We start from the raw sequence: 27,864 nt of genomic DNA on the forward strand, positions 1-27,864 counted from the left end.
AACGTAGCATGCACTGGCATGTTATAGTGGTATAAAGTTCTAGAAATACTTTACAATTTATCTGGAGTCTTGTTTGATGTTTTTTAAGATCCTATTCTGCAGTCCTGAAAATAGGCGTGCCAATGTGTTACCTTATTTTCGTAGGTATCATTATTAGAAATGACAATATGCAATCATGATTTAGAATGTATTACCTTTGTCTTTTTGATAATATATGCAATTCATGTTATAGGTCTAGGGTGAAATTTAGATGCATATATTATGTTCATTGTTGCTGAACTTTTAAATGAGCTCTAAAATTAGGCCGAAACGTCCTTAAGTGGGCATAAAAAAAGAAATCAACTGCTATCATATTGTGTAACCCTATAATTAGCCTTGTTACAGAGTACGGGTATTATTGGTAGAAAAAATAATATTCAGGTGAACGTCTAGGGAGCTGAAATTCCTGTTTAGTATTCAGAGTCAAATACCAGAATTATAGCAGTGGAAAATATAGCTATCCTGACAATTAGGACAAATTAGTCTTCTCAATCTAAGCCAGGTCTCACCCCCAAAAATTGTAACTATCCAGACTTTATGGCCCAATCAAACCAGTCAGACTTACCAGCCATTTATAATCCCATCTCTGAGGTCCTGCTGTGGTGAAATGCACTGTTGGTGTCCTAGTCAGGTGCTATTTTAAAGTATTTCCTGGCATAGTCCTATGTTTATCTTTACCTTACGGTGATAACATACCCTGTTGGTAGCACCTTCAGGAAATGGTACAGAAATACTTTGTTAAAGGTTGGGAAAAAGCATTTGCTAGCTTAGTCTCATTTTTAGGTCTCGCCTAAGCCATCGCGTTAGCGATGCTTTGGCGAGATATTAAGTAGGGGCTCTCAAAAGTGCTCCCAAAGGCTTTTCCAGGCGGATTGCCTACAGTGCATGTGTACGGGCGCGTGCACATCGCACACCATTTGGCAGCATGTGAGCCTCTCTCCGCACTCATGCTGGTTTGCTTGCAGCCGGCATCAGACTTCAAACACTTCAAAGGAATCCGCTCCCCCGCTGTTTTTTTTTTTTTTTAGAAGGTCTGCGAAGACTGGGTTTTTTCTTCTCAAGAATCTCAGGTCGCTATGCATATATTTCCGTCGCTTTCATCGCTGGCACACCTTTCTTTTCTATTGGGCGGCAGATAGCAAGACCGAGTGTGCTCTAGGCTTCGCAATGGAGTTCATGTTTCCAAGGTACGATTCTAAATTACTAATTGATTATTTTTGCACCAAGCAGACACTCTGAATTTGTCTATCTGGGTGCCAGCTTCATTCCTCACAGTGCGCACGCACCGCTCTTGTTTTGCTTGCCGTCATTGTGTTGTAACATAAACAGGATTTAGTTGGCACAATCAGTCCAGCGCAAGGCTAATTTAATTTGAGGTGTGTGAATTCTGAGCAGGGGTCGAAAGGAATGTGTGAGGTCAGTGTGTCTGTATGAGGCTTTCATACTGCTTCACCAAATGTCCTGTCATTCATCTTTGTACCCCTGGCCCACCCGCCGCTAGGCAGACCGTGCTCTCCCACAGCCGCTTATCTGCATTTCGTATCTCTTCACCTTTCTGATCTATTTTGTTAGATTTAACTCATTTATGTCCTTTTTTGAGTACTATTTGGTTTATTCTGAGACAGAACTCAAGACCTACAGAAGTTACGGACATGCAGTGCCTTTCTGTGGGGTAGAATGTGGGCGTTATTCAAAGGGTGTTCCTGTACGGGATCGGCCTTTCAGTTTCAGCGCATGGCTAGTCCTATGAGTCAGTGACCCACTTGAATATTCCCACTCCAGTAAAGCGCTCCCCCCCCCTTTTAGTTCGCATTCCCTCCTCATACCCCTGGCCTTGCCGCTGAAGCGCCCTGCATACTGCATGTGGAACCTTTCTCTACCCTCGCATAACCTTCAAAATTCGAAAGTTTTTCTATCTGCTAACCCCAAATTTGATTGACGTGGTGAACATTAATCTTAACCCTTTCTATGCTGATGACGTAACCGCTCCGTCATCAGCTGCGGTCGTGCTGTGCTGATGACGGAGCGGTTCCGTCATGGCCCGGCTGCCCGCCTGCGCGGCGCGGATTCCGCGCCTGCGCTGGGCGTTCTATTGAGCGGGCGGGGCCATGACGGAACCGCTCCGTCATGAGCACAGCGCAACCACGGCTGGTGACGGAGTGGTTCCGTCACAAGCATGCGGCCGCCGCGCTGCCGCCCCGCCCCCTTAGCGCTGCGGCGGAATAGCCGCCGCAGCGATGCGGTTAATTTAAGCAGTAGCCACGATGACATAATCCTAATCAATGGCGCAGTTATTTTTCTGGTTTTCCCCGCTGATGCTGCACAGTATCCAATGGCCTTGCCCCCCCCCCCCCCTCCCCTTCCCCACTCATATTGCCAATGCTAAAAATCATTCAAAAGCCTAAAGGTCTACATTGGCAACCAAAAGGCAAAACTATTGATTTTGCCAATGCTTGTTACCACATTCTTGTGTACACAACAAAAAGGCATCGTGTTTCTTTAATATGTTTTCTTAGCACCTCGTTACCGTTCTGCTGAGGCCATTCCTCAGCAGGGAGCTGTTAGGTAGAGAGCCAGAAAAGGGGAGTGGGGGAGCTTTTTGAAACCGGGGTTCGATTCCAGGTCTGTGCACGTGACGTCAGAACCTTAAGTCGCACAGGGAAACACTTTAAGACATGTGCTCAATGAGGAAACATTTCTTAAGGCCTATCAGTTTAGAATGCATTGTCTATAAGCTATTGAAACAAAATCACTTGAAAGACGTGCTCCTAGGTCCGGACCCCTGTCTTAGGCCTGCTGTTTACTATGCTTACAGTTCAAATAGCTGCTCGGTTTGTGCCATGTCAGGGCTTTGAAGTTGCAAGAGTCTATCGTATGGCATGGTTGTTAATTCATACGACTTGCTGTACATTATATTGCATCTGAATACAAACGACGTCAAGAGTGACCTTACACCTGCAGCCCATTCAGTTGCCTGACAATGCCCCCCTTATGTTGTCTTGCTCTATGCAATGTTATCCCAGTATTGAGACATTCACAGGGCTCTCGCAGTGCACTGTCATACTGATCTGCACCATGCTTTGTTATGCAGGTATTGAGATAGTAACAGGGCTCTCGCAGTGCACTTCTATACTGACCTGCATGCACCATGCTTTGTTATGCAGGTATTGAGATAGTAACAGGGCTCTCGCAGTGCACTTCTGCCTATACTGACCTGCATGCACCATGCTTTGTTATGCAGGTATTGAGATAGTAACAGGGCTCTCGCAGTGCACTTCTATACTGACCTGCATGCACCATGCTTTGTTATGCAGGTATTGAGATAGTGACAGGGCTCTCGCAGTGCACTTCTACCTATACTGACCTTCAAGCACCATGCTTTGTTATGCAGGTATTGAGATAGTAACAGGTCTCTCGCAGTGCACTTCTGCCTATACTGACCTTCAAGCACCATGCTTTGTTATGCAGGTATTGAGATAGTAACAGGTCTCTCGCAGTGCACTTCTACCTATACTGACCTTCACCGAGCAGCCCCCCTTCGCTGCACACAGCCCACCAGCCGACAGTCATTACAACACTGGTTCACTCTCTCCTTGCCTCCCCACCTCCTGCACGGATGCAACCTTCACACGGTGATTCCATACACTCACTATCACCCGTGCATACATCCGCTCTCCCCACAGTGACTTGTTGCAGTGTGCGCCCTATTCACACCTCAGCCACAAGCGTGCACACACAATCCCGGTAGACAGGGACTCCCTCCCCCCTCCACCCCCCCTACAAACTCACTCCTTTCAAGATCTCACTGTGACTGCTCACTACCAGACGTGCACCTCTGATCACTCCCCAAGTTACACCTTCAACCAGTCGCGCGCTGCTCTGCCTCCCTCCATGGGGCATCCAATCTCACACCCGAGGAGCGCACGTTTACACACTTATCACACTATCAGCTCCAACCTTTTGTTGTTAGCCGCTGCCATAGTACTCCTCACTCTGGTAGTGCCCCAAGCCTCACCCTATTCAATGCCCTAGATGAAGTCTGCAGCGATCCCCTCTCGTGCACAGCTTCCAGGCACACTTCAGTGACCTTCTCACACCAGCAAGGTTCCCTCTCTCCCCTTGCAGGGCATCCCTTGCCCCCTGCAGCCTCCGTGCCCGAACCCCTTAGTACCCTTCTCACCCCAAAGTACAGCTTGTCTAGTACAGTGCCCTTTTGCTCCCTCTTCAGCACATCTGTTACCCCCACCAGGCCCTCTCTCGAGCAGTGCAGCTTTCATACCACCTGGAGTTCTTTCTCACCTCTAGCAGAGCCCCTCTCACCCTTAGTAGCGCCACTCTCATCCCCAGCAGCACCCCTCACAGCGTCCTCTCACCCCCCGCAGCGTCCTCTCACCCCCCGCAGCGTCCTCTCACCCCCCGCAGCGCCCCTCACACCCTCCCAGCGCCCATCACACCCATGCAGCGCCGCTGTCACACCAGCTACAGTTCTCTCACCCCTCGCAGTGCCCTCTCACCCTTAGCGCAGCACCCCTCTCAAGCTTCGAAGCCATCGCTGATGCATATTTACCTTATGCAACTAATAACCATTGACAAAGACCATAGTCCTGGCTTGTAGTAGATGCAATGTTACTTGTTGTATATGGAAGGAATGACGAAGCAGCAAAATACCAGTGGGGCGACACACTATGCTGGGCATGGATTTTCAGTTTGGGTTTTTAAGCCACGCCCTTCATTAAATCGACCATGCCCCTCTGGGAGCCGACACAAGTTTGTTCATTCCACTTAAAGCCCTTCCTCTGATATAGTGACTTCCTGCTGAACAGGGAGAACAAGTTCACTCAGGCCATCATAACTGCCAACTTGAACAACCTGCATTGGCAAAAAGCAATAGGTTTCGCCTATATGTAATCTATTGGGTTTGGCAATTTTTTTTTACATATTGCATAGCAGTTGAGCTTCTGTGAAACATGGCTTAATCTAAGTGCTATGATGCACGCACCATTGTCTGCGTCATAGTGCTTTTTTTTTTACCATAAGCTATGTTGCGCAGCAGCTCTAGTGCTGTGTAATATGTAAAACAATTGACAGAGCCAGGACGGGGGGAAGATCGTTCAGAGTAGCTGCAGCCAAGTTGTGGAACAGTCTGCCTGTCGATATCCGTCAAATCCCCCACCTCCTCCCATTCAGGAAACGAATCAAAACTTGGCTCTTTCCTTCACCCCTTTAGATAGACCTGCCACAGTCAATTCCCCCCCCGGCAATAAACTCCCAGGAGTAGCTACCAGCGCCAGGATACCTGCCAGGTGACAGCTGCGCTTTATAAATATTTTAAATAAATTAAATAAAATAAGAGCCAATAGATTTTATAAAGGCCTAACCTGCTGGCTTTGCCAGTGCTTGTTGTCGGTGGTTGGAAGGGGGCAAGAGTGTCTTGAGCAGCCTGGACAGAATGCGGCTGCAGCTCATTTAAAATAGGCATTTGCTTTGCAACAGGTCTCCCATTACTGAAAGTTTGAGTTATTTAATTTAATTTAATTGCGGGTTTCTAAAGCGCTAGAATCGACTCCCGAAGGAGTATCTCTGCGCTGTAGACCGCTGGGGAACCCGTCCTGGCTTTCCCTGTGAGATGGTCCCTACTGGGTATCTCCAAGGTGAAACCAGGCATCCCCGGCGTATGTGGGGGGCCGTTGTGGAGATGAGGCAAGCTAATGCTCGGAGTTGCCGAGTGTGATTCCTAGTTAGAATAGGCACCGAGGCGAGAATTATCGAGTCCGTTGACCCTGGTCCAAGACCCTGCCGCGTCGGGAATCGAGCCCTGGTCCCGGGCCGTCCTCTGCTCCCGGGTCTGCCACCTCTAACCAGTGAGCCACACCACTCCGTGGTGTTGCATTATTATTTGCAACGCCAAAAGCTCAAAGCATCATTAATGCTAGCCCTATTGCAAATGCTTATTTTAAATGCACACAACCACACACACAACCACACCGTCAGTGGCCACTTTCACCAGGCACAGACCCCATCAGTCATCAGTACATGCTTTCACCGGGCACAAACACCACCAGCCGTCAGTGCACGCTTTCACCGGGCACAAACACCACCAGCCGTCAGTGCACGCTTTCACCGGGCACAAACACCACCAGACGTCAGTGCACGCTTTCACCAGGCACACACACACCGCCAGCCGTCTGTGCATGCTTTTAGCAGGCACACACACACACCACCAGCCGCCAGTGCACGCTTTCACCAGGCACACACACCACCAGCCGTCAGTGCACGCTTTCATCAGGCACACACACCACCAGCCGTCAGTGCACGCTTTCATCAGGCACACACCACCAGCCGTCAGTGCAGGCTTTCACCGGGCACACACACCACCAGCCGGCAGTGCAGGCTTTCACCGGGCACACACACCACCAGCCGGCAGTGCACACTTCCACCAGGCACACACAGTACCAGCCATCAGTGCACTATTTCTACAGGCGCACACACCACCAACCATCAGTGCACACATCAATTGTTAACGCATCCACAATTAACTATTGTGGCAATCGCAGTATGACACACTTAACTTTTAAACATATTCACCTAAAAGCGCAGCATGCCACCATTGCTAAAAAAATAAATACACATTTTTTTGGCCTACAATTTATAGACTTTTGTTGCAATTGGTGTTGCAATATTTAGCAATGACAATAGCTCAAACTTAATTAATGCAAGACCTATTGCATTGCAAATGCATGTTGTGTTTGACTTTACCTTACCTCAATGGCTCCTACTGCTGGTGGCACCATCTTGACATAGAACATTAACACATAATTATTAAGGGTGGGAAGATTTATTTCCAGATTAATTTGGTGATGCGTTACGGATACTATAGTAACGATCTCAGGGGTGTCTGAGGATCTGCTCCTGATGGCATCGCATATAGACACATTCTTTAAACCTTGTTAGCCTGGGCTGATACTAGTATTAGCAGCACTAAATCTTAAGGATTGGCATTATTATGTACACCATTTTCAAATGGTACATCAGGTTAATGGACAGCATAGAGAATTTATTTATTGATTTTGGGGATTGATTTATGAATATTCTGGAACAATTTGGTACTGCAGGAATATCTGTTGAGGCATACTCTTTATGGGTTGAGTAATTCTATACTAGAATAGGATTGTAGTGATCCAATGTATTTTTTTAAGACATTAAATAGTTGCAGTTACATACATGCATATTGTGACAGAATTCCAAATACATAAGGTATTCCATCTGTTCATGTACATATGCATATTCCTCAATCATATTCACATTTGAGGTTGTTCCTGTTAAGATTAGATATTGAGCCCAGTGAAAGTGTACCTTCCCTTTATGATTTTCCAACTCTTATATTGTGATGTCGGGGGAATATTTACAAAGGTTTCTTTTTAGGGTTCGTAAATCAGTGTAAAAAAAAATATTTTGATTCCTCTTTGTTCAATAATCCTTCGGAGAAGGATTTTTAGATGTGGGGAAAAGTATATGAACCAGTCTTCATTGTAACTAGTTATGTAATTCCGCATCCTTGTTGAGTCCCAACTAAGCATGAGCGCAAAATCCGCTCCGATCGCGGATTTTGCGGATTTTCGGTAAATCCGCGATCCGCGAACTCTCGCGAATTTACCGAGAATCCGCAATCCGCGATCGGAGCGGATTTTGCGGTCAAAAGTTCAAGCCTAACATAATTTACGATGGCGCCGGCAAGCTGCCAGCGCCATCCTCAAATGGTTACTTAATTAGCTTCGACAGGAAGCTCTAACAGATAAGATAAAGCAAGGGCTCGAGCGCCTGCTTTATTTTATCAGTTGGAGCTTCCTGTTGAAGCTAATTAAGTAACTTTTGCAGGATGGCGCTGGCAGCTTGCCGGCGCCATCGTAAATTATTTAAATGGTGGTGTCTTCTTGAATAAATATGAAGGGCAGGGTTCATTCGGGCACGACGGTCCTGGCACAAAAAATAAACCTCAACAGATATCAATAAAGCATGTGCCCTAGTTGAAGCGCAAATGCAGTGACTCATTCATCAGCCCAAAAATAAATAATCGTGAGCGTTGTGGAGGCTGGGCAGGTGTGCCTTGTTCCCAAATATACCATCGAAAATCCGCTGTGATGCTGGCCAGAGGCATTTGCATCTTTGACTTTGACGAGCGGAATCCCCGTGCTGTTCCTGTGACCAGGGGCTTCTGTCTCTTAATCTGCTGCTCTGATCGGCTTTTATACACACAAGCGGCATGTGCGCTCGCATGGAAGCCCCGTCCGTTTGGCCCCGCCCGAGCTTCTGTCTCTTAATCTGCTGCTCTGATCGGTCTCTGACCTGTTATACACACAAGCGGCATGTGCGCTCGCATGGAAGCCCCGTCCGTTTGGCCCCGCCCACACACTCGAGGAAGCCCCGCCCCCAAATCCGCCGATCCGCATAATCCGCGGATTTTGCGGATCCACGATCCGTGAATCCGCAAATCCGTGAATCGTGGATCCGCAAAATCCGCCCATGCTTAGTCCCAACTTCACAGTATCAAATTTCAGTATAAGTTCACGCTCACGGTTCTGGAGGATCAGTTCTTGGTTTCCTCCTCATGAGTTTATCCTTCATTTTCAGTCCTGTCCATAGTGGATGTCAGTTGATGCTGATGGTATTCTTCATTGTGTTCTACCAAAGACTATGTTTTATCAGATTTCTGGATATTTCTATAATGTTCTTAAATCCTGCATTTGAGTGGCCCGATGGTGCTCTCTGTGTAGGTTTTGTTACAAGCGTATGTAATAGTATATACCCCACACATGCTCCCATAGTTCATCCAATCATCGATGTAATGTTGATACACATTTATTGTGAATTCCTTGGTTTTTCTTTTTCCCAAGTTGACAAATTGAGTAGTTTCTGCCTGTGTAGAATCCTTTTGGTTTATCCAGGAATGTGCCAGTTTTTCCCTTTTGTCCATGATGAATGATCAATATAATTTTTCTCGCAGGTTTGGGGCTCTTTTGAACCTTATCTGAGGAAACAGTTAGATACCATATTGTACAGTGTTTACATCATTTTTTCCTGATATAGTGATGTACATTGTTGTACTCCGTGATGAACCTGGTATGTGGTTGCGAGGGTGTAGCCTCTATTGCTTAGTCTTCTAACAATTTCCTGGGATTTCTGCAGAATATCTTCAATTTTGCTGCAGTTTCTTCCTGATCATTGGAATTATCCCCTCGGGTTGTTGAAGATGGTAGTTTTTGGATGGCAGATAGCGGCATGTAGGATTGAATTTGATGCTGTTATTTTCCTGTGTATTTTACTGTGTAGTTGTTTGTCTTCAGTGCATAGTGTCAGATCCTGATAGTCTATTTTCCGCTTGGAGATGGTGGATGTCACAGTCAAACCCATTTGTTGGTGGATATTTATGTTGCATAATTCTTCAATGAGAAGTGAGAGCCTTGCCATATCAGCATCAATACATCTTACCCTGAAGATAATGGTATGATTGAAGTTTTCAAATTTTTAATTCCAAAGGCAATATTTTTGTATTTCACCCATTAGGATGTAGACCTATGGAGGCACAAATCTGACTCCCATCACAGTCCTGTGTTGTTGTACGTAGATGTTATTGTTGAATGGAAAGAAAAATATTGGTTAAGCAAAATTCAAGCATTTCACTGATCTTGTTCCCTTCCAACAAGTGTACTGATTTGTAGCCAATGTTTGTCTTACTGTTTCCAATCCATTTTGATGTCTTATGAAGGTCTATAATCTTACGACCTCTATTGTAACCAAAATGTAATTGGATCGCCAGTCAATGTTGTCTAGTTTCTTCATAAAGTCTTTTGTGTCTTGGATGTATGAGGGCAGGTTCTTAAGAAAGGGTTGTAATTCTTAATCAATACATTCTCCTAGTCGGCAGCTGATTGAGTTGATCCCTACTATAATGAGCCTTCCTTTGGGAGGGGAGCCGGGTTTATGTATTTTTGAGAGTATGTACGTAGTTGCCTTCATGGATTCTTTTATGTAAAGATATTGGTTTCCCTTATCACCTACCACTCAAACAGAGGATTATTAACCCTTTGTTGTACCATCTATCCAGCTGTTCTAATAGCCTTTTTTGAGTATATGATGTAGGGTATTAGGTAGTCTTCAATATCACCTTTTTCCTCCCTCTCAGGGATCTGTTGCTGCTCCTCATTTGGGCTGGCTGTATGCCTTAGATCCGGTGGAATAAACTTGTGCTTCCCTATGATGGGGTGGATTTGGTGTCCGAGGCTTTCAAATCTGCTATATAGCAGCGCACTGTCAGATTGCATCCCGTTGGCTCCATCCAGATGCTCAGTTGCCATATGCCATAACTGAACGTCACCAGGTGAAGGACATTCCACTGGCGTCTCCACAGCCCCTGGGCCTTAAATTAAACCATTCTGACATACAGACTTTGTCTACCACGAATTGGGCTTGAAGGAATCTTTTCTGACTCCTTGGGGAGGCCTTCTGTACTCACCTGCGCTCCCATAGGCAAACAACCTATGGCTCCAATTGACCCAAGAGAAAGTGGTCCAGCACATTGACTTGTCACGAGTTTGATGCATTGGGGGACCTCAACCCGAACAGCCATGTCCTCTTACAAACTGACATTAGATTTGCAAATGCCACACATATTGACCATTTTATATCATGCAGCGCCTGCATGACACTCGGCGTGCCCACATCCCTTCTTACCCCTTAGCTCCTGACAATTTACTTCTGTTGACATGATCAATCTCCGATACGAAGGCGGTGGAGAGGGGGACTGATCTTCAAGCTCTATAAGGCCTGCATGACCATGAAAGCAACACACGATATGAAGGTTAGGGAAAAATGGGGACGTGATCTAGGCTGCCCACTAACTGGAAATAAGTGGTACGACTGCTGTTTGCAGACAAAGTTAGTCTCCCCCCAACCACCGGCCTAAACTACTTCATTTTAAATACTTACCTAGGGCATATGTCACCAATAGTACTCTAGCCAGACTTTACTCCAGCAGATCCTCCCAATGCCCTTAATTTAATACATCAGAGTTCGACTTTGCACACTTGACCTGGACATGTTCACCTATTGGTACATATTGGGGCGCAACTCTAACCAGACCCCCTGGGCCAAATGGAAGATGTGACAAAGAATGCTCGTAGATTTACTGCCAGGGCATTACTGTTGGCTAAGAGGGAGATAGTGGTGCATTGGGGCAGTGGTATTCATCCTACTGTAAAAGCTTGGTTAACTGCTTGTCTTACTAGTATGATATACTGTGATACGGCGAGCGAAGTGTATGAGATGCTGTAGCCACCCCCCTTTAGGTTGAAGGACTTTTGGCAACCTCTTCGGGACTACTTAATTACTCTTGACTCAGATGCCCCAAATTGAAAAACTGTCTGTGTTCTCCTGTGTGACTTCTACATCCTATACTCTGTTGCCCTGCTCATAAATTGGCTCCACGGTACTACTAGATACGCATGCCTTGTTCCCGGCTGGTGTGACTTGAATTGTGTGACCTGCTGTTGTTTGACTATGTGAATGACCCTTCTGGAAATTAAGATATACTGAATGTATTGCATGTCTAAACCACTTTGTTGGCTTTGTTGTCCCTGCTTATTCTTGTTCTGAAAAATCGCCAAGTTATTAGAAAAAGAAAAAAAGATAGTCTTCCTGTATATTGCAATTTAATGTATTATATGTGCCCCAAATCCCCAGTCTCCCCTTGTGACAAGTGCCTTGTTTAGCTTCTGTTTTGCAGGTCAATGTTGAAGGTTAGGGTTGTTTTTTTATCCTTTAAATTTGTGAAAATGTTTTAAATAAACATGTAAATCAGTATTGACTGCTGGTTCCTCCTGTTCCCAGGTAAACCCTTTTTTTTTAATGATGACCTGTTTGTGTAATTCATGAATGTGTAGTGTGCACCTGTTAAATTTGGTGCACACTACCCATGCACCAATGACTAGTGAACAGCTTCCTCCTTTTAAAGTGTACTATCCCTAAGATTCGATCCACTCAAAATTCTAAAAATTGGTGATAATGTTTTGTTTCTGGTTCACAGCTCATGCAGGCTAAGATGGCAGATATGTACACTCGGTTGACGGCCAGTCGGCTCTACATATACAATGTGGCTAAGGCCTGCGACCAAGGCCATGTAAACGGAAAGGTGAGCTGTCCTTGGTAGACCACCATGACGCTGCTGCAAATCTTTCTTTCAATTGTTAAAAAACATTTGCCTCATTGTTTAAACCCGATATATAGCAAGCATGTGAGAACTTAAAGGAAATAAAATAATCTTTGCTTTTATTTTTTCTTCATTCACTTAGGACTGTGCAGCAGTGATTCTTTTCGCCGCTGAGAATGCAACACAAGTGGCCTTGGATGGAATTCAGTGTTTAGGCAAGTATAACAATAATCAAAAACATTTCAAAAGGGACAAGGCCAACTTTGAATGAGGCTGTGCACCTTGGGGCCTATGATCTCGCATCTAAAGCAATATCGCCCCTGGAGGTATGAACAGTTGCATCACTGAAGTCCCAAGAAAAACATCTACATGTCTTGGCACTGTCTAAAGTGACATGAAGAGCTCCTGCAGTTACAACTGCAAACAATGCATGCCTTTATATGCATTAAATACAGCTGTACGAATGCATATCTGCATGCACCGTGTAAGGTTTCACTACCCATCGCATCTAGATCTCCTCACAAAGGATATTTAAGCGATATGTTTATGTAAATTAAAAAAATAATTACAGTATGGACGAGAAAGTCGCTACACTTGCACAGGTAATTCATGGAACATTTCACAGAGAAGAATGGGGAAAGGGCAAAGGTATGGCTTTCCTAGTCTAGATGTCTGCTAATAGTATGAATACTAACTGGTTACACTTGCAAGCCAAACATATCTTTAAAAGCATTAAATGAAGTTGAAAAGATGCAGTACCGCCATCCACATCTGGATGTCCCCATAAATATTACGTTAATGAGGGTTGCTGTATATTTGAAGACGTGTGTAACTTGCAGCTTCTGTGATAGTCCTAGCTGATCTTAAGTTATGTCGGCAGTGATGTCATCTGTGATACCTAGTATGACGTCTCTTATGCACACAGACGACTCGTAGGCACACATGCACAGCTATTACATGTCTCCATGTCACGTGTGCGAGCAAAGCTGGATTCCAATATTGTAGACACCCCAAAAATCAAAGTAGCTATAATTTCACCTTAGATGGTTTTTCCACTAAATAATTTGCACAAAAGGCAACCTTCCCCAACATCAAACTAGCAGAGTAATAATATAAGTAATTGGAACCACTCAATAAATGAGTTCTAGATTACAGAAATGTTAGTGTTTTATTACAAAAATGTAAGAATACGCCTTACACAGTCATGGCCATCGGATGCAAAGTTAAACATAAAATATAAAATCAGTCCTAAAAGAGCATCAAAACCAAATAAAGGTCGGACAGCATCCCTACTTAACAAGAAAGTATTCTATGGTTTACCACCAAATACAGGGGATCTTATTCAGTATTCTTGCATAACAAATTAGTAAAAACCTCAATTATCATAGTATGATCATCAGCATCGAGTTGAGTTCAAAAAGGGTTTTACATGGCCCAAAGAGGAGGGAGGTCAAGCAGTCACAGGCTTTTCAACGAGGTAGTGCGGATGGCAAGAGTTCGGTACTCTGCAGTCAACCAGCAGACACAATAACTCAGGGTCCAACACGTATTTGTCTTTTTGTAAAATAAAGTACTTTTAATCAGACAGCAATAAATACTACACAATCCAATTTGTGAATACAGGGTGATTTAACCCAAAGTAAGATCTGCCCTTCTGCCTCTCCACGAGACCCCTGTAGGTGCTGTACACCATCTCGGATGTATGACATTACAACGCATGCTTTTACCACGCATGCCTTTACAACGCATGCCTTTACAACGCATAGTGCTTAGGGTGCTGGATAGTGAATAGTTTAATTTACTATTCCAACTCCAGTCCCCGTGGATAGTAGGGAAGGTGTTGGATAGTAAATTAAATCTATTCCCTATCCTAGAGCGCCCCCCAGCGCTATGCGTTGTAATGACATGCGTTGTAATAGTTGCGTCGTAAAGGCACTGCGTGGTAAAAGTTGCGTTGTAAAGGATGTTTCCCCACCATCTCTCTCAGTGCGTCGGCCTGCCTGGATGGCTCTCAGTTATAGTCCCCAGTAGTTATTGTCAGAGACATGAATTAGGCACAGACGCAGAGTACATTCCCCCACAGTTTCAGATGCGCTATCAGTTTACTCATTCTCATTCTTGTTATTGATGTGGGTAGAAATAGTCTGAAGTCCTCACACTAGAGTCAGTGTGTTGCCGTTTCTCGAGCCCGCCTGCTGGCAGACCCACAGTACTTAGTATTGGTTCTGTAGCAGACGAAGGGGGGTTACGCCTCCTCCTCCTCCTGCTGCTGCTGTTACGTCGGACATTTTCGTCTGCTTGGGTGTTGTCGCCTCACCTCTGGGAAACTGTCAGGCAGACACCAGCCCTAGTAACACAGCAGCCAGCCCTTCGAGTACTCTGCAGAGCTCTCCTTTTCTTGGTCATGAAGAACGTGGAACTGGAACTAAGTGGGGGTGGTTTGGATGTCACTTTTATACCCATTTTCCTGTTGCAGGATGTGTATCCACATTCTCTACTTTTATAACTGGTTTGGGCTGGTTCTCTTTTCAAGTGTCCTTCTCACAGTGCTCTCCAGACATAACATTTGAATAAGGTGATACTTCTCAGAGCAGAGGAAACCAGGACTTAATCCATGCAGATGGCCCCATGACGAAGTGCGAGTCTTCTGCACTTTGCTGTCCTTAGCCTTTCTAAAGCAGTACTCGGGGACATACAAAAGGGCTGGCCTGACTTGGAAATTTCCTTACCTTGAACAGCAGAAACTGCAGTCAAACCTCTCGCCTTTGGCATAAACCTAATGGCAGTGATCAGCAAGAAATAATCAGTGACTGCTTGCTAACCAAGCCTTCATTGAACTTGTAAAGGTTGTGTTATGTTAAAAACAGATGATCATAAACTCCTGCTGCCCTTGATAGACCCTGGCATCTTAGCGGGCAATTGATAGCATACTGTAAGGGGAGAAATGTGAAGCAGCTGCCAGAACGGCTGATTCCAGGGCTCGTGGTTTGATCCCCGGTGCCGGCGGCAGCTCGGTACCTTGTGACTCTGGGCAATAGCTCACTCAATCTCCCCAGCGGCCCCCCAGTGCCTGGCTACCCTTAGGGGTGATAAGTTTGCACTTTACAAATGTAGAATTATTATTATAGTATTAAGTCAATTGTGAGTGGTTCCTAATTCTTATTATTTATGACCTGCGGTATAGAAACTGTTGATGGGCATTTGGGCCTCTTCATATAAGTGCCGAAAATCAATAGGACCAAAATACCTTTCAATGTTTTTCCATAGTTTATCATGTCTCTCACTCAGGCACTTACTACTTGGACTGTTCATGACTTTGGCTCAACTACAATGTGCTGTGGCTGCTGAGGCGGACCCACTTATTAAAGTGTGTCTCAGATGTCCTGACCTCCGTCGCACTGTTTCGGTAGTAGCCATTGGGGGATCTGACTTTTGACGTCAATGTATGTAATGCTGCGCCGCTGTGATGGGTGTTACTTTGTAGCAAAGTAGCAGCGAGCAGCTGAGCCACCCCACTTAGCCTTCTGCTGACACAGCTTTCAGTCAGTATGGTGCATTTTAACAGAACTCTGGCTTGACAGCTAATGAGGCGCTATAATGCGTGCCTTAGCATTTCAGTGCTGTGATGCGGGCCACCACAGTGAAATGCGTTGTACTAACGCCTGATGCATGGTACTTGGCAGGGCTGTGTTTAGTGTTACAATGCATGATAATACAGAGTCTAGCTCAATATTTCTGACGGGTCCTTCAGGCATTTCTCTCCAATGACTACCTCTTTTCATCTCAGTTTATTGCTTATTCAAATGGCATTTAATGTCTCCACATCATTTCACCCTCTGTTCTTTTCAATTGCCTTGATCTTGCCTCATCTTTTTATGTTCAATGTACTCTTTGCTCCTCATTGCATATTCTTCTACATTGCTAACTGTGTCTTGCACCACCTTATCTATGGTGCCATTAGCTCCACATCTTCATACATCTTCAGTAAGCTCGGCTTTTACAAGTCTGCATTAACACATTTTCTATATCCACCATATGCTTCATTTAATTGCATCTGAGTCTATTGTTTTGTATAAAGTTGGTTGGTAAAAAAAACACGGTATGAATCTTGTAACATTTTATGCTTATTTTGTGGAACCTGCCATTTTTTCTTTGCTAACAAATGTTAGCGAGTGCGAAGATTGCTTTGCTTGTTGTATTCAATGTTTGATACAACATTTGCTTATGAGAGGCACTGCTTGCTTATTCAACATTTTAGTTCCTCATATCTGTCCTCCATCTTCACTTCAAATGCATATTTTTTGTTTCAGGTGGAAATGGCTACATTAACGATTACCCGATGGGTCGCTTTTTGCGCGATGCAAAGCTGTATGAAATTGGGGCAGGCACTAGTGAAGTGCGACGACTTGTGATTGGTCGGGCATTCAATGCACATTTTAAGTAATATTGGAGTCCCAGCTATCAGCACCAAGAAGCCTTCGATGAATACAGCACGGAGATTTTAGGACTATTACTTTCATTTTGTTCCCTTTCATCCATGCAGTCAACAAAGTGTTTGGTTGATTTAGAAAATCAGTTATTTGGTAACTAATCATGGGCATTGTGGCTGTCGGAGGCAAGATTGTGCTCTTAGCTGAAGCTATATTTTAAACATCTTCTCATGTTTTCTGATACCGAAAGACTTTGAAATGTAATTATGTAAACAAAAGTAAATTTATATTAATGCAGTACATGGTAACAATTTTTTCACATTACATTGTGTTGGTAATAGAAGTAGTAAATTGTAGACATAGAATAACCTAAACCTTCTTGAAGGTTCAACCTCCAGCCCTACCTATTTTTAAGATAGGGAATGTATGTTTTAGAAATAATCCAGAGGTTACAATTTGTATTTTTGGATTGGCAAAATGTGGAAAGAGCGCGCTGTCTAGGCGTGAGGGTCGGCTGAGCTCACCCAAAGCCCAATATCTTGTGCTTAACACTACATTGGGTTCACTTTAATTAGGGCAACTGGACCAGAAACACTGCATCCCTGCGGAGCCCCACCGGATTGTGATGTTTTGCCCGAATGCAGCACCACAAAGTAAGGACTCTGCCTGGCGATTACGTTGATACTGGCTGCTACCTCAGCCTTCTGAACTAGATATCCGGAATTCAGCTGAATTTACAGTATAGATGAAATCAGCACCATTGGGTTATGCCCCCTGCACTCCTTTAAGTGTTGTATCCTTGAAGTGATGATCCACTACTGTCAATCCACTGCCGATGAGAGTTCTGCTCATGTGCTCTACTCGTTGCAAATCATGAGGTAAGTTGAGACCAAAGGGCGCTTGGGATATTTATTACCAAACCAGAGCAACCTCAATAACACTCAGCAGCTCCTACCTTCCAATGCCAACTGTCCCACCACCTTCCCCAAAGCTCCAGAGTGTTGTAACCTGATCCAATGAGGCCTTCTAAACCACCTGATTACTTCTGATGCAACAAGTCTAGTGTGTTCAAGGTGCCTTCCTGGTTACTCCTTCTCCACCCTTCCTCGTGAACGCCTCATCATATCACATAAGGGCCTTCGTAGGCTTTATTTCTCTGCCACTCACACCAGTTGTTTGAGGATTGTGCTAAAGGTTTGTTTTCCCTCCTCCCAGCACCTTTGTGCTGTCATCCCCATCACTCTGGACTCATCGCACCTGTTCATCCCCGTGCCCTAAGGGCTATGTGTCATTCCCATCTCAAAAATCACTCCTAGCAAGGACTGTGTCTCATCAAATCACTAAAGTTAACCAACCTCCAGATGCACCGTGGACACATGATGAAGAGCATTGCATGTCCAAAATCATGGGGTCCCCACCCTCTTCAGAATATATACCAACACCTGAAAAAGACATGTAGTCCTAGGTGAATGCCACCTTGTGAGCCCGCCATGCCCATTCCAGTCCACCTTACCCTTTCCGCGCACTGTTAGAATAACTAGAGCAAGTCAGTAAACCCCGGGTGGCGTTGATTTGAATGCAGACATCATCACGTATGTACTGAACCATTGCATTGAATGTGAACAAAAGACTTGAGGCTTGCTTCAGAGTTTGGCTGATGGGTTTCTCATCACAAAGTGACGGCTATCCCTCCTGCCTTACCACAAATGCATCGTAGCCTATGGCACATGTAATAAGGTGGACGGGATACCCATCACGTTTGTGACTGAGTAATCCGTCTGCCAATTTCTAAATCGGGTCCTTGTTCTTTGTAACAAACTGATAATCATTTTAACGATTTAATGCCTGGAATGGAATGATATATGTCTAAAGTTGGATGGTGTCAGGAAATCAAAGTGACTGCAGAACAATGAAAGAGCAAGTTGGGATCGTAAGACCTGAAAATGACAGTAGTTTATTGAATTACTGCATCTCCTTTCTTACCTGTATTCCAGCTACAGAACTATGGTACTCCAAATTTCTCTCATAATCTCATAGGTTGGCAGATAATTCAGAGTTCAACATATTTTAACTTTAAAAAACAACAACAACAAAACTGCATTTGTCTAGTGCTTATTACGTAGTCATATTTTGAAATGTTGCAACACTTCAATGTATGATAACTTCCATATCTTGTTTTTCAACTTTGAGAAGTTTAAAACTCATAGAATAATTAAACAACACACCTTCAGCTAGGTTTCTCTCCAGGGGAACACCAGATCTCCTATAATGAAGTGATAGGCAGGGCAACAGATGTCAGTCTCTGTTAGAAGCCCCGACTGTTTCCCCACCCAACTGCACCAAGGTAACCTGCACTCTGGTAGCCCCTCCCCTGCACCAGAGCTGTCCCTAACTAGCAGAAGGTAGACTCCACCCTCCTCCCTTGCTCCCTAGATCTCCAGATCAGCGTCATGCTATTCCACTGCTGACTTGCGCCACCCTAGACCCCTCCACACTTCACTGCAGTCAATGCTAGTCCAGCAGCAACACTTGTACTGTCCCGATCTGGGCTTTGCTTGCTGCCTCCACACTAAAGGTGAGCTGCATCACCTTGGAGTGCACCACCCTAAATCTTGCTCCCTACCCGCCCCCCCTCCCCCACCTGCCAACACCCAAGCTGTCTCTGGCTGCTACACAGTATGTACAAGAATTTATATAGCGCAAATCACCGAGCGGTTTCTAAGCGCTTGCTTAGGGAACCCGTCCTGGTATTCCCCTGTGAGATAACCCCGGCAGGGTATCCGCAGGGTGAAAGCCAGGCATCCCGCCGCGAGGGGCCGTTGTGGAGATTAAGCAAGCTATTGCCCAGAGTCGCAGAGTGTGAACCCATGAATCGAGTAGGCACCGGAGCGAGAATTGTCGAGTCCATGGATATTTTAGGACTCAAGACCCCGCCGAGCCGGGAATTGAACCCTGGTCCCGGGCTGACCTCTGCTTCCAGGTCTGCCTCCTCTAACCAGTGAGCCACACTTCTCCACCTTCTTCTTCACACTTATCCCATCTGCAAACCCCTCCCACACTTATCATCGGACACCTGAACCACTCCATCTAACTCGTACACCAAAGCATTGCTGCTAGGCCACAATAGATTGAACTCTCCTTTATTGCCGCCACTCACAAAAGCCTGTTTAAAGAAAATAACCTTTACAAAATTCCAATCCCAACAAAAGACCAGTACCCTCAACCATCGTTCTTCTTTTTTTGCTGCTGCTGCTCGGAGATAAGTATAAATTTGATTACTTGTACTTACGTGTCAGTGAAAAGTGTTTTAAACCAACAAGGAAAACTTTGAGTTGGATGTGTTGCCCACATGTTGATCCATACATGCAGTGGGGTTGGGCGAGTTCCCTTTCCCATGGTTAATACTTAAGGGCAAACTCAGTTGCGACAAGAGAACTAGAAACTGTCTATAGCTTCCAGAGCTTGAGGCTAGGATACCGTGCCCATCTTACCCTTGCTTGTGCTTCCTTATCCTGTGTTCCTGGGACCCAGTCTGGGGTCCAAGATCAATAGTTTGTCAGCATTTGGGACATTGTTTTCAGTGGTTTCCCCAGTCGATTTTGCTATTTCTGTGTGGTGAATCTCTCAATGTGAATGCTTAATGGTCATAGCCTGACACACCCCAGCAGCATACACAAGGGTCACTCAAAAGTCAGCCTCAATTATCGACTATTCTTTCACGGACCATAACCTCGTTCCTCAGATCACAAACTTCCAAATCTTGGACAGAGCAGAGCGCGACCAACAACTGCAATCCTTCACGCTCTTAAGAAACAACACAAATCCAATTCTCACTAACGCAATGCCGCAACAACCTCATTGCTACAACCTCAATCGCCTCACTTGGAAAAAGGATAATATAAGTGACTTTATGGAAACATGTATCAGCATCTTGGAGAAATCCAAAAGCGAACCATCTAGCATCCGGGCTTGGGAGTCATTCACCTTTGAACTAAACCAAAAATGGTCCAAACAAGCTACTGGCAAAAAAGCAGGAAAACCGTTAGGGGCAGCATGGTTCACCAAGAGCCTCAGAACTCAAAAACAACGACTGACTAAATATCTACGAAAATTAAGAACACAGGGCTCATCTTCCACCCAAGACCAACTACTTCAAATTTCCAAAGCCAGAAAAGACCTTAAGAGTCATCATGGTGGCAAAGAAAGTATTCTGGGAACAACTCTGGGCAAAACTCCATTACTCTTGCAAACAAAGAGACTCCAAGCTCTTCTGGGAAATCCTCAACCAGTTAACAAATGGCAGGAACCAACACCATAACTCATACATTATGGAGGAAACCTGGAGAGCCCACGTTGAATCACTATATAACAAAATCTTCCCCCCAGGCATCATCGATTGTGACTTCCAACCAAGTAACGGAGCCACTGCTAGAGACCCAGTAAAAAACGACTCCCCCCTCTGATTCAGACTTTCTTCCTCAGATCCTCAAAGAACAAGTCTCAAAAACAATAAAAAAATTAAGATCTGAGTGTGCCCCTGTGCCTAATGGCCTCCCGAACGCCTTGTTTCGATACAACCCACCATTCTGGGTAGCTAATTTGTCTCCTCTGTTTTCCGAAATTCTAACCTCTAACACAATCCCTTACTCTTGGAGGGGAAGTATTCTAAGCCCAATATATAAATCTGGTTCCCGTTCCTATCCTGCAAATTACAGATTGATTGCGTTAATCGATGTGGAGGCTAAAATCTACGCATCAAACTGTTAAAATCTAGATTGCGACTTAAACATTATCGGCGCCATCTTGTCCCTTTCAGGCTCATATGCGCGCATAAGCAGCAGCCATTTTGAATGCCATGGCCTCTCTGCCCACTGCCGATAGCCAGCGCGTCTTTCTCTCTCTCTCTCTCGACCTCGCAGACATTCCCCCCGCGCATTGACAGCCCCCGCTCTCACACGCTCGGGCCATAAACCACCTCTTTCAGCGCGACCCTGCCTCGGATCCACATCCCGTACCCGGCCAACACCTCCCTCCGTCCCTTTGATGCACACATCCTTTGATGGACCCCCATCCTCTGTGCCCGATTGTCCAGCCCGATCCCAGGCCGTCACCTAGCCCTGCGGATGCAGTTTATTGCCCATACAGTAGGCAGCTGCCCCTCTTCAAAGGATCTAAGACTTATCAAAACACCCTCCCACCCCATGAGATCCGATCAGCCGCACACATTCCGGGAATCGACGGGATATCCAGCCGCGCTACAGTCATCGCCTGCTGAGACCGGGGTGGGGACTTCTACTGTCAATGTGTGTGGGAACGGGCATGAAGCGGGGATTTCAGGGATGTCTTCCGTACTTCAAAGCATTTACAGGAATGTGTTTCATGCAATAAAGTCATAAACTTGTGTATAAGAGGCCAGGCCTCAGAGATGCGGTCAGAGCACCTCGAGAAGATACCCTGCTGTCTGATTTGACGTGTTCTGCTCCGACGGAATAAACCTCTGTTTCCCGCCTTCCAGTCTCCAGCGCCTGCCTCTTTGTTTGATAATTTCGAGTGGTATGAGAGGCGATTAACGCCGGGCAATACTTGGGTATTTATCGATCGAAATCTGCCCCACCTTTTACAATTGGCGACCCAAACGTGGGGCCCATCGGCGACACGTGGATCCAGTGGGAGAGGTCCTGACGACAGAGTGAACGACTGCAACGATCGGGAAGTGCACCTGCCCGATAGACCCTCGTCTGGCAGCCGATCATCCGAACTTTACCGGTTCCGAACAGACCTCTCTCGAACGATCTACGGTCCTGACTGGGAACCATCAGGACTGCCGCAGCGATTACGGAGAATAGAGGACGATCGGGCGCTGGAAGCGGAAGACGAGAAACTGTCCTTGCGGTCTGGGTAAGGTCGTGTAAACCCGACAAATTGCGAAAAGATTATCTGACTGTCTGAAAATACTAGTATTTGCTCTCTGAATTGGTTTTGAGATATTCTCTGTCTGCAAACGGAGAAGAATAGGAATATTCTCTCTTCCTTTGCAGATAGTGAAGGATAGGTAACGCAGACTTTTGTCCCCCGCTGTAATCTGTCGTGCCTATTTTTCTCCCCACTGACTGATTGATTGTTCGAACATTGGTTGTTCGAAGCTGGTTCTTTTTGAGGTATTCTCTGTTTGCAAATAACGTAGAATAGAAATATTCTGTCTAGTCTTTGCAAGCAGTGATAAGATAGGTAGTGCGGACCTTTGTCCCCCTCTGTAATCTGTCATGCCTATCTTCTCCCCACTGAATAGTAGTTGGTTCAAACCGGACCGCCTATTAGAGATGAACCATCCAGGTCCACTGGAAGGCACCCCTAATAAGGACATGTTCACTAAATACGGACTAGTCGCCATAGCTTATAGTAAACTATGGCATAAATATACGAGGAAGGATCAGGAAAGTCAGTGGCCACTGATAGGATCCTTTGATGATAATAAAATAAACGTACTGGAAACAGCCCTTCGTAACAATAAGGCAACACCCACTATGCTCGACAGCCTCGGCATGTGGCGCAAAGAAGCAGAACAACGGAAAAAGAGAAACTAAGTCAGATCAGAGAAAGAGCTACGAAAAGCAGCTCACCTAGCTGCTAGAAAGTTGGAGGAAGAGATAAAGGAAAGGGAGAAAGCCAAACAGAAACAAGAGTCCGAAACATCAGGCCAGTGTCCCGTCCAAACAGCCTCTATGCTCTACCCTGAGTTACCCTCGAAACAACGAGCGAACGATGACTTATTGTTAGGTCCCCCAATCATCTACATGCCTCCTCCATACGCCCCTTCCCAAACCTTAGTACAACCCCCGCAGCCCCCGAGTACGGGTGAGAATAGTGCCAAGACCTCGGTCCTCACGGCCTCCGCGCCGGACGAACCCCTTGTACTCAACACAGCACAAACAGTAACACTAGATGACCCTGAGACTAGAAGGAAAGATTCCACTAGAATGAATCGATTGAGCAAAGATGAGCGAGTAGGGATCGATAAGATAGTGAAAACATTGGTGGAACGAAAAGAGAGCGAGGAATATGTAACAGATATGTACAATTCGTATGCCAATAGCCACAGACGACACTTTGTTGTGCGATTTTGTTATCACACCCTCAATGCCTATGAGGATCGGTACCAAGATAAAGGTCCTGAGAGGTTAACGGCCCTCTATAGGAAAGTTGACATTGGGGATGAAGGCGAGTGTGATGTTTCGAACCTCTTCACGCGTACGCTTGAAGTCTTCCGCCACCTCACTGAACAGAGACCAGAAACTAGCGCTGCGACTCCTATAACGGCCGAACCCCAAACAGAAAAAGCTAATACTATGATGCCTATAAAGGAGGCCGCTCCCTACTGGGTTCCACCAAGAGGACAGGGAACACACGACGACATTAACCACCAAGATGCAAGAGGGAGAGTTGTTTACAACTGGGTCTACCAACCATGGGATCGGCAAGACATTTTGACGTTCCGAAAATCCTTGCCTGATTTACGAAAGAACCCCACTGCCTTTTATACTGAATTAGGCACAGCCTTGGGTTCGACGATTATGACCCTAGCGGACATCGATTTGTTTTTCGGGCTATGTCTGCCAGCTGATGTGTGGAAGCAAATCCGGAAAGTCGACAACCTTGAGCTGTTCGGACATACCTGGTCGCAACTCGATGGCATAGATAGGCAACGAGAGCCAGGGCAGAAACCTTTAAAATCCATTCTAGACCTCCCAGACAAGATCGTCCAGAAATTGAAAACCCTGATCCCAGAAAAGAAAGTGGATTGGTCGATAGTAACGGCCTGCCGCCAGAAACCCCAGGAAGACGTATCAGAATACTTCTCCCGGTTTGAAACGGTGTTCTCCGATTACAGCGGCCAGGACATGACCACTGCAACCGGACATCATCTGTTTGTCCAGAATTACGTCAAAGTTCTGTCACAGGAGGTCTCACAGAAACTACAGACTAGCGAAAGTAGTTGGGCAGCCTCCAAACCCGCGGCTATCCTTCAGATGGCCCAGTACTATGAGCATCAAAAGAATGAGAACGATAGGGTGTGAGAAAAAGAAAAAGGATTTGAAGGAAAGGGTGATGATTGCTCAGTTGCAAGGGGTGACTAGTGGAAGAGAACAGTACAAAGGAAGCTACCAATCGAATGCTCCTAGAAATCCACCCCCTAGAGACCGTATACCCGCACCCTACACCCCACGAACAGACATCGACGAGAACCAGTGTGCGTTTTGCAAAGGATTTGGCCATTGGAAATCCCAGTGTCCGGTTCGGCTAGAAGCAATCAAAAATAGGGACACGAGAGACGTAACAAGTGAGCCAAGAAATAGAGGACAGGGACGAGGGAACACAAACGATACCAACAACGACCGATCAGGCAGACCGAATACGTTTGACCGTCCCCGACAAAACCAGCACCAGCAGTCTGACTACAACAATGCCCGCGACTTCGTATAGGACCGCCAAGGGCAAGGGAGGGATCCAGTCGAGCTCCATGTTGACCAGCAAGGTCCTTATGTCACCGCTAAGGTCCTGGGTACGAAGTCTCCATTTTTGGTAGACACTGGCGCAACACGCAGCGCGTTATCTAAACGACTGATTCCGAGGGCACCCTTGTCTGGCTCACATGTAACATCGATAGGTTTTGATGGAACGCCCTCCACTAACCCCTTGTCCGCAATGATCTCTTTCGACTTGGAAAATAACACCACTGACACCACATTCTTACTTTCATCCAACACCCCTGATGCTATTATGGAACTTGACTTATTCAAGCATTTCTGAGCCACTATTAGGTGTTCACAAGATGGAGTTCGAGTCATCCTGTACGACAACCCGACTATGCTCAGATCCTGTCCCACTTCACGCATGTTTTCCATCACCGACGCTGACTTGTCCCTCCTCGACACTCTACCTCTGTACCTATGGGCAAAGACTGACTCGGACGTAGGACTCATGATGATAAACCCAGTACACATAACTGTCCGACAGGACGCAGCGCTCCCGAAACTTCCACAATATCGGATATCGCCCGAGGGCGAGAAGGCATTGGTAGAGATCATCCAGTCCCTGATAGAGGCAGGAGTGGTAGAGGAAGTAGTTAGCAATGTTTGCAACAGCCCTATCCTACCTATTGTAAAGAAGCAGGGTGAGGGAGATGAAAAGGCGTACCGCTTCATCATCGACCTGAGAGAAGTCAACAAAGTAGTTGTACCTCAATACCCCGTAGTCTCAGACATCACCACCATTCTGACTCTGATTCCTTCCACTGCTACCACCTTCACGGTAATCGACCTCAAGAACGCCTTCTTCTCCATCCCTATCCACCCAGACAGCCGCTACCTTTTCGGCTTCACCCTAAAATCCCGCTCATATAGATTTTGTAGAGCACCCCAAGGCTACACTGAAAGTCCCAGCATCTACAGCCAGGCCCTCAAGAGACAGCTTGACGCAGTCCAGTTACCGGACGGAGTGGTGTTGATACAGTACGTTGATGATCTCCTTTTGGCGGCCAACACCACTCCACTTGCAGTCACTGCCACCATCCAACTCCTGCACTTCCTCGCGGAGAATGGCCACAAGGTCTCCAAAAAGAAGTTGCAATTCTGCCAACCCCAGGTCACTTACCTAGGCCATCTCCTGTCCAAAGACGGGAGGAAGCTTACACCCGACCGAATCCAGACCATCCTGGACACCCCTGCCCCTAAGACACAGAAACAAGTCCGCTCCCTAGTAGGCCTCACCTCCTTCTGTCGACAGTGGTTACCAAATTTCAGCCTCATTGTGAAGCCACTACTTTCCCTGCTGGCTAAAGATGTCCCCTTCCCGCTCCCTTGGACCCCCGAGTGCCAATCCTCCTTCAGAGAACTACGAGACGCCCTTTGTTCCGCACCAGTCTTAGGAACCCCCGATTACACAAAGCCCTTCTCACTCTACACTCACGAAAGGGAGGGGTGCGCTTTGTCTGTCCTGACTCAAGCCATTGGCCCCAAGCAACGCCCATGTGCCTACTTCTCTGCCACTCTTGACCCCGTGGCCAGAGCTTTGCCTGCCTGCCTTCGAGCTGTAGCTGCCGCTGCTATCTCTATCCAACAGAGTGAGGGGATCGTACTCTCGAATTCCCTTACGGTGTTAGTGCCCCATGCGGTTGACACCCTCCTAAACCAGACTAAGACGCAACACCTGACTAGTGCACGACTGACGGGGTATGAACTGACTCTGCTTGCACCCCATATCACTCTGAAAAGATGCACCACACTGAATCCAGCCACCTTGTTGCCCCTACCTGAGAACGACCCCAATGTGCCCCTGATACATGACTGTGTGACCCTCACGGACGAACAGACCAGGAGCAGAGTTGATCTCCGAGACACTGCTTTTCCAGATCCCGACGGAGAGCTATGGGTAGATGGCTCTTGTATCAAACTCCCCGATGGCACTACCTCAGCCGCTTATGCAGTTACCACAGCCCGAACTGTAGTTGAGACAGCCCGCATCACACAACGATCTGCACAGGCAGCAGAACTGATTGCCCTCACACGAGCATGTATCCTAGCAGCCGGGACAATAGCGAATATTTACACAGACAGCCAGTATGCCTTCGGGGTGGTTCATCATTTTGGGCTCTTGCGGAAGGAGAGGGGATTCCTCACCTCACACGGCACACCCATCTTACACGGAGATCTAGTCTCCGCTCTGACTGAAGCGGTCCTCCTCCCCAAACAACTTGCTGTAATCAAATGCCAGGCACACACAAGGGTTACGGACATCATTGGGCAGGGGAATGCACTGGCCGACATCACTGCCCGGACCACAGCTGAGAATAGGACTGACACGCATGTATGTGACCAGGTCACAAACAGAAAAATGGAAGGACGCTAGGGAAACTATTAGGGACATCCAGATGGCGAGCTCATCCCACGAACTGACTGAATGGGCACGGGTGGGACTGAAAGACGATGAAGGCTGCTGGCAGACAAAAGACACGAACAAATGGTTGCTACCCAATTCATACTTGATCCCCATACTGACCATGGCACACTCCCCTGCACACATAGGATCTGCCCCTATGGCCGAACTTGTCTCCAAAGTTTGGCACAATGACAGGATTACAGACTCAGCCAAACGCCTAGTTCAACAATGTCTGATATGCCTGCGACACAACCCTGG

At 46.2% G+C, this 27,864-nt stretch overlaps 1 protein-coding gene across 1 annotated transcript in view; it reads left to right on the forward strand.

Annotated features, from left to right (window-relative positions):
• IVD (isovaleryl-CoA dehydrogenase) overlaps positions 1-16,968 on the forward strand; it is a 297,877-nt gene extending 280,909 nt beyond the window's left edge. Inside the window, exons 10-12 of the mRNA XM_078659802.1 lie at positions 12,119-12,223; positions 12,384-12,456; positions 16,552-16,968. Of these exons, the coding sequence (XP_078515928.1) occupies positions 12,119-12,223; positions 12,384-12,456; positions 16,552-16,685 (312 nt within the window). The 3' untranslated portion in view covers positions 16,686-16,968. The remainder of the gene's footprint in view (positions 1-12,118; positions 12,224-12,383; positions 12,457-16,551) is intronic.
• Positions 16,969-27,864: the final 10,896 nt, after the last annotated feature.

This window comes from Lissotriton helveticus, chromosome 9 (assembly GCF_964261635.1).
Source record: "Lissotriton helveticus chromosome 9, aLisHel1.1, whole genome shotgun sequence".
In the NCBI taxonomy this organism is placed as follows: domain Eukaryota; kingdom Metazoa; phylum Chordata; class Amphibia; order Caudata; family Salamandridae; genus Lissotriton; species Lissotriton helveticus.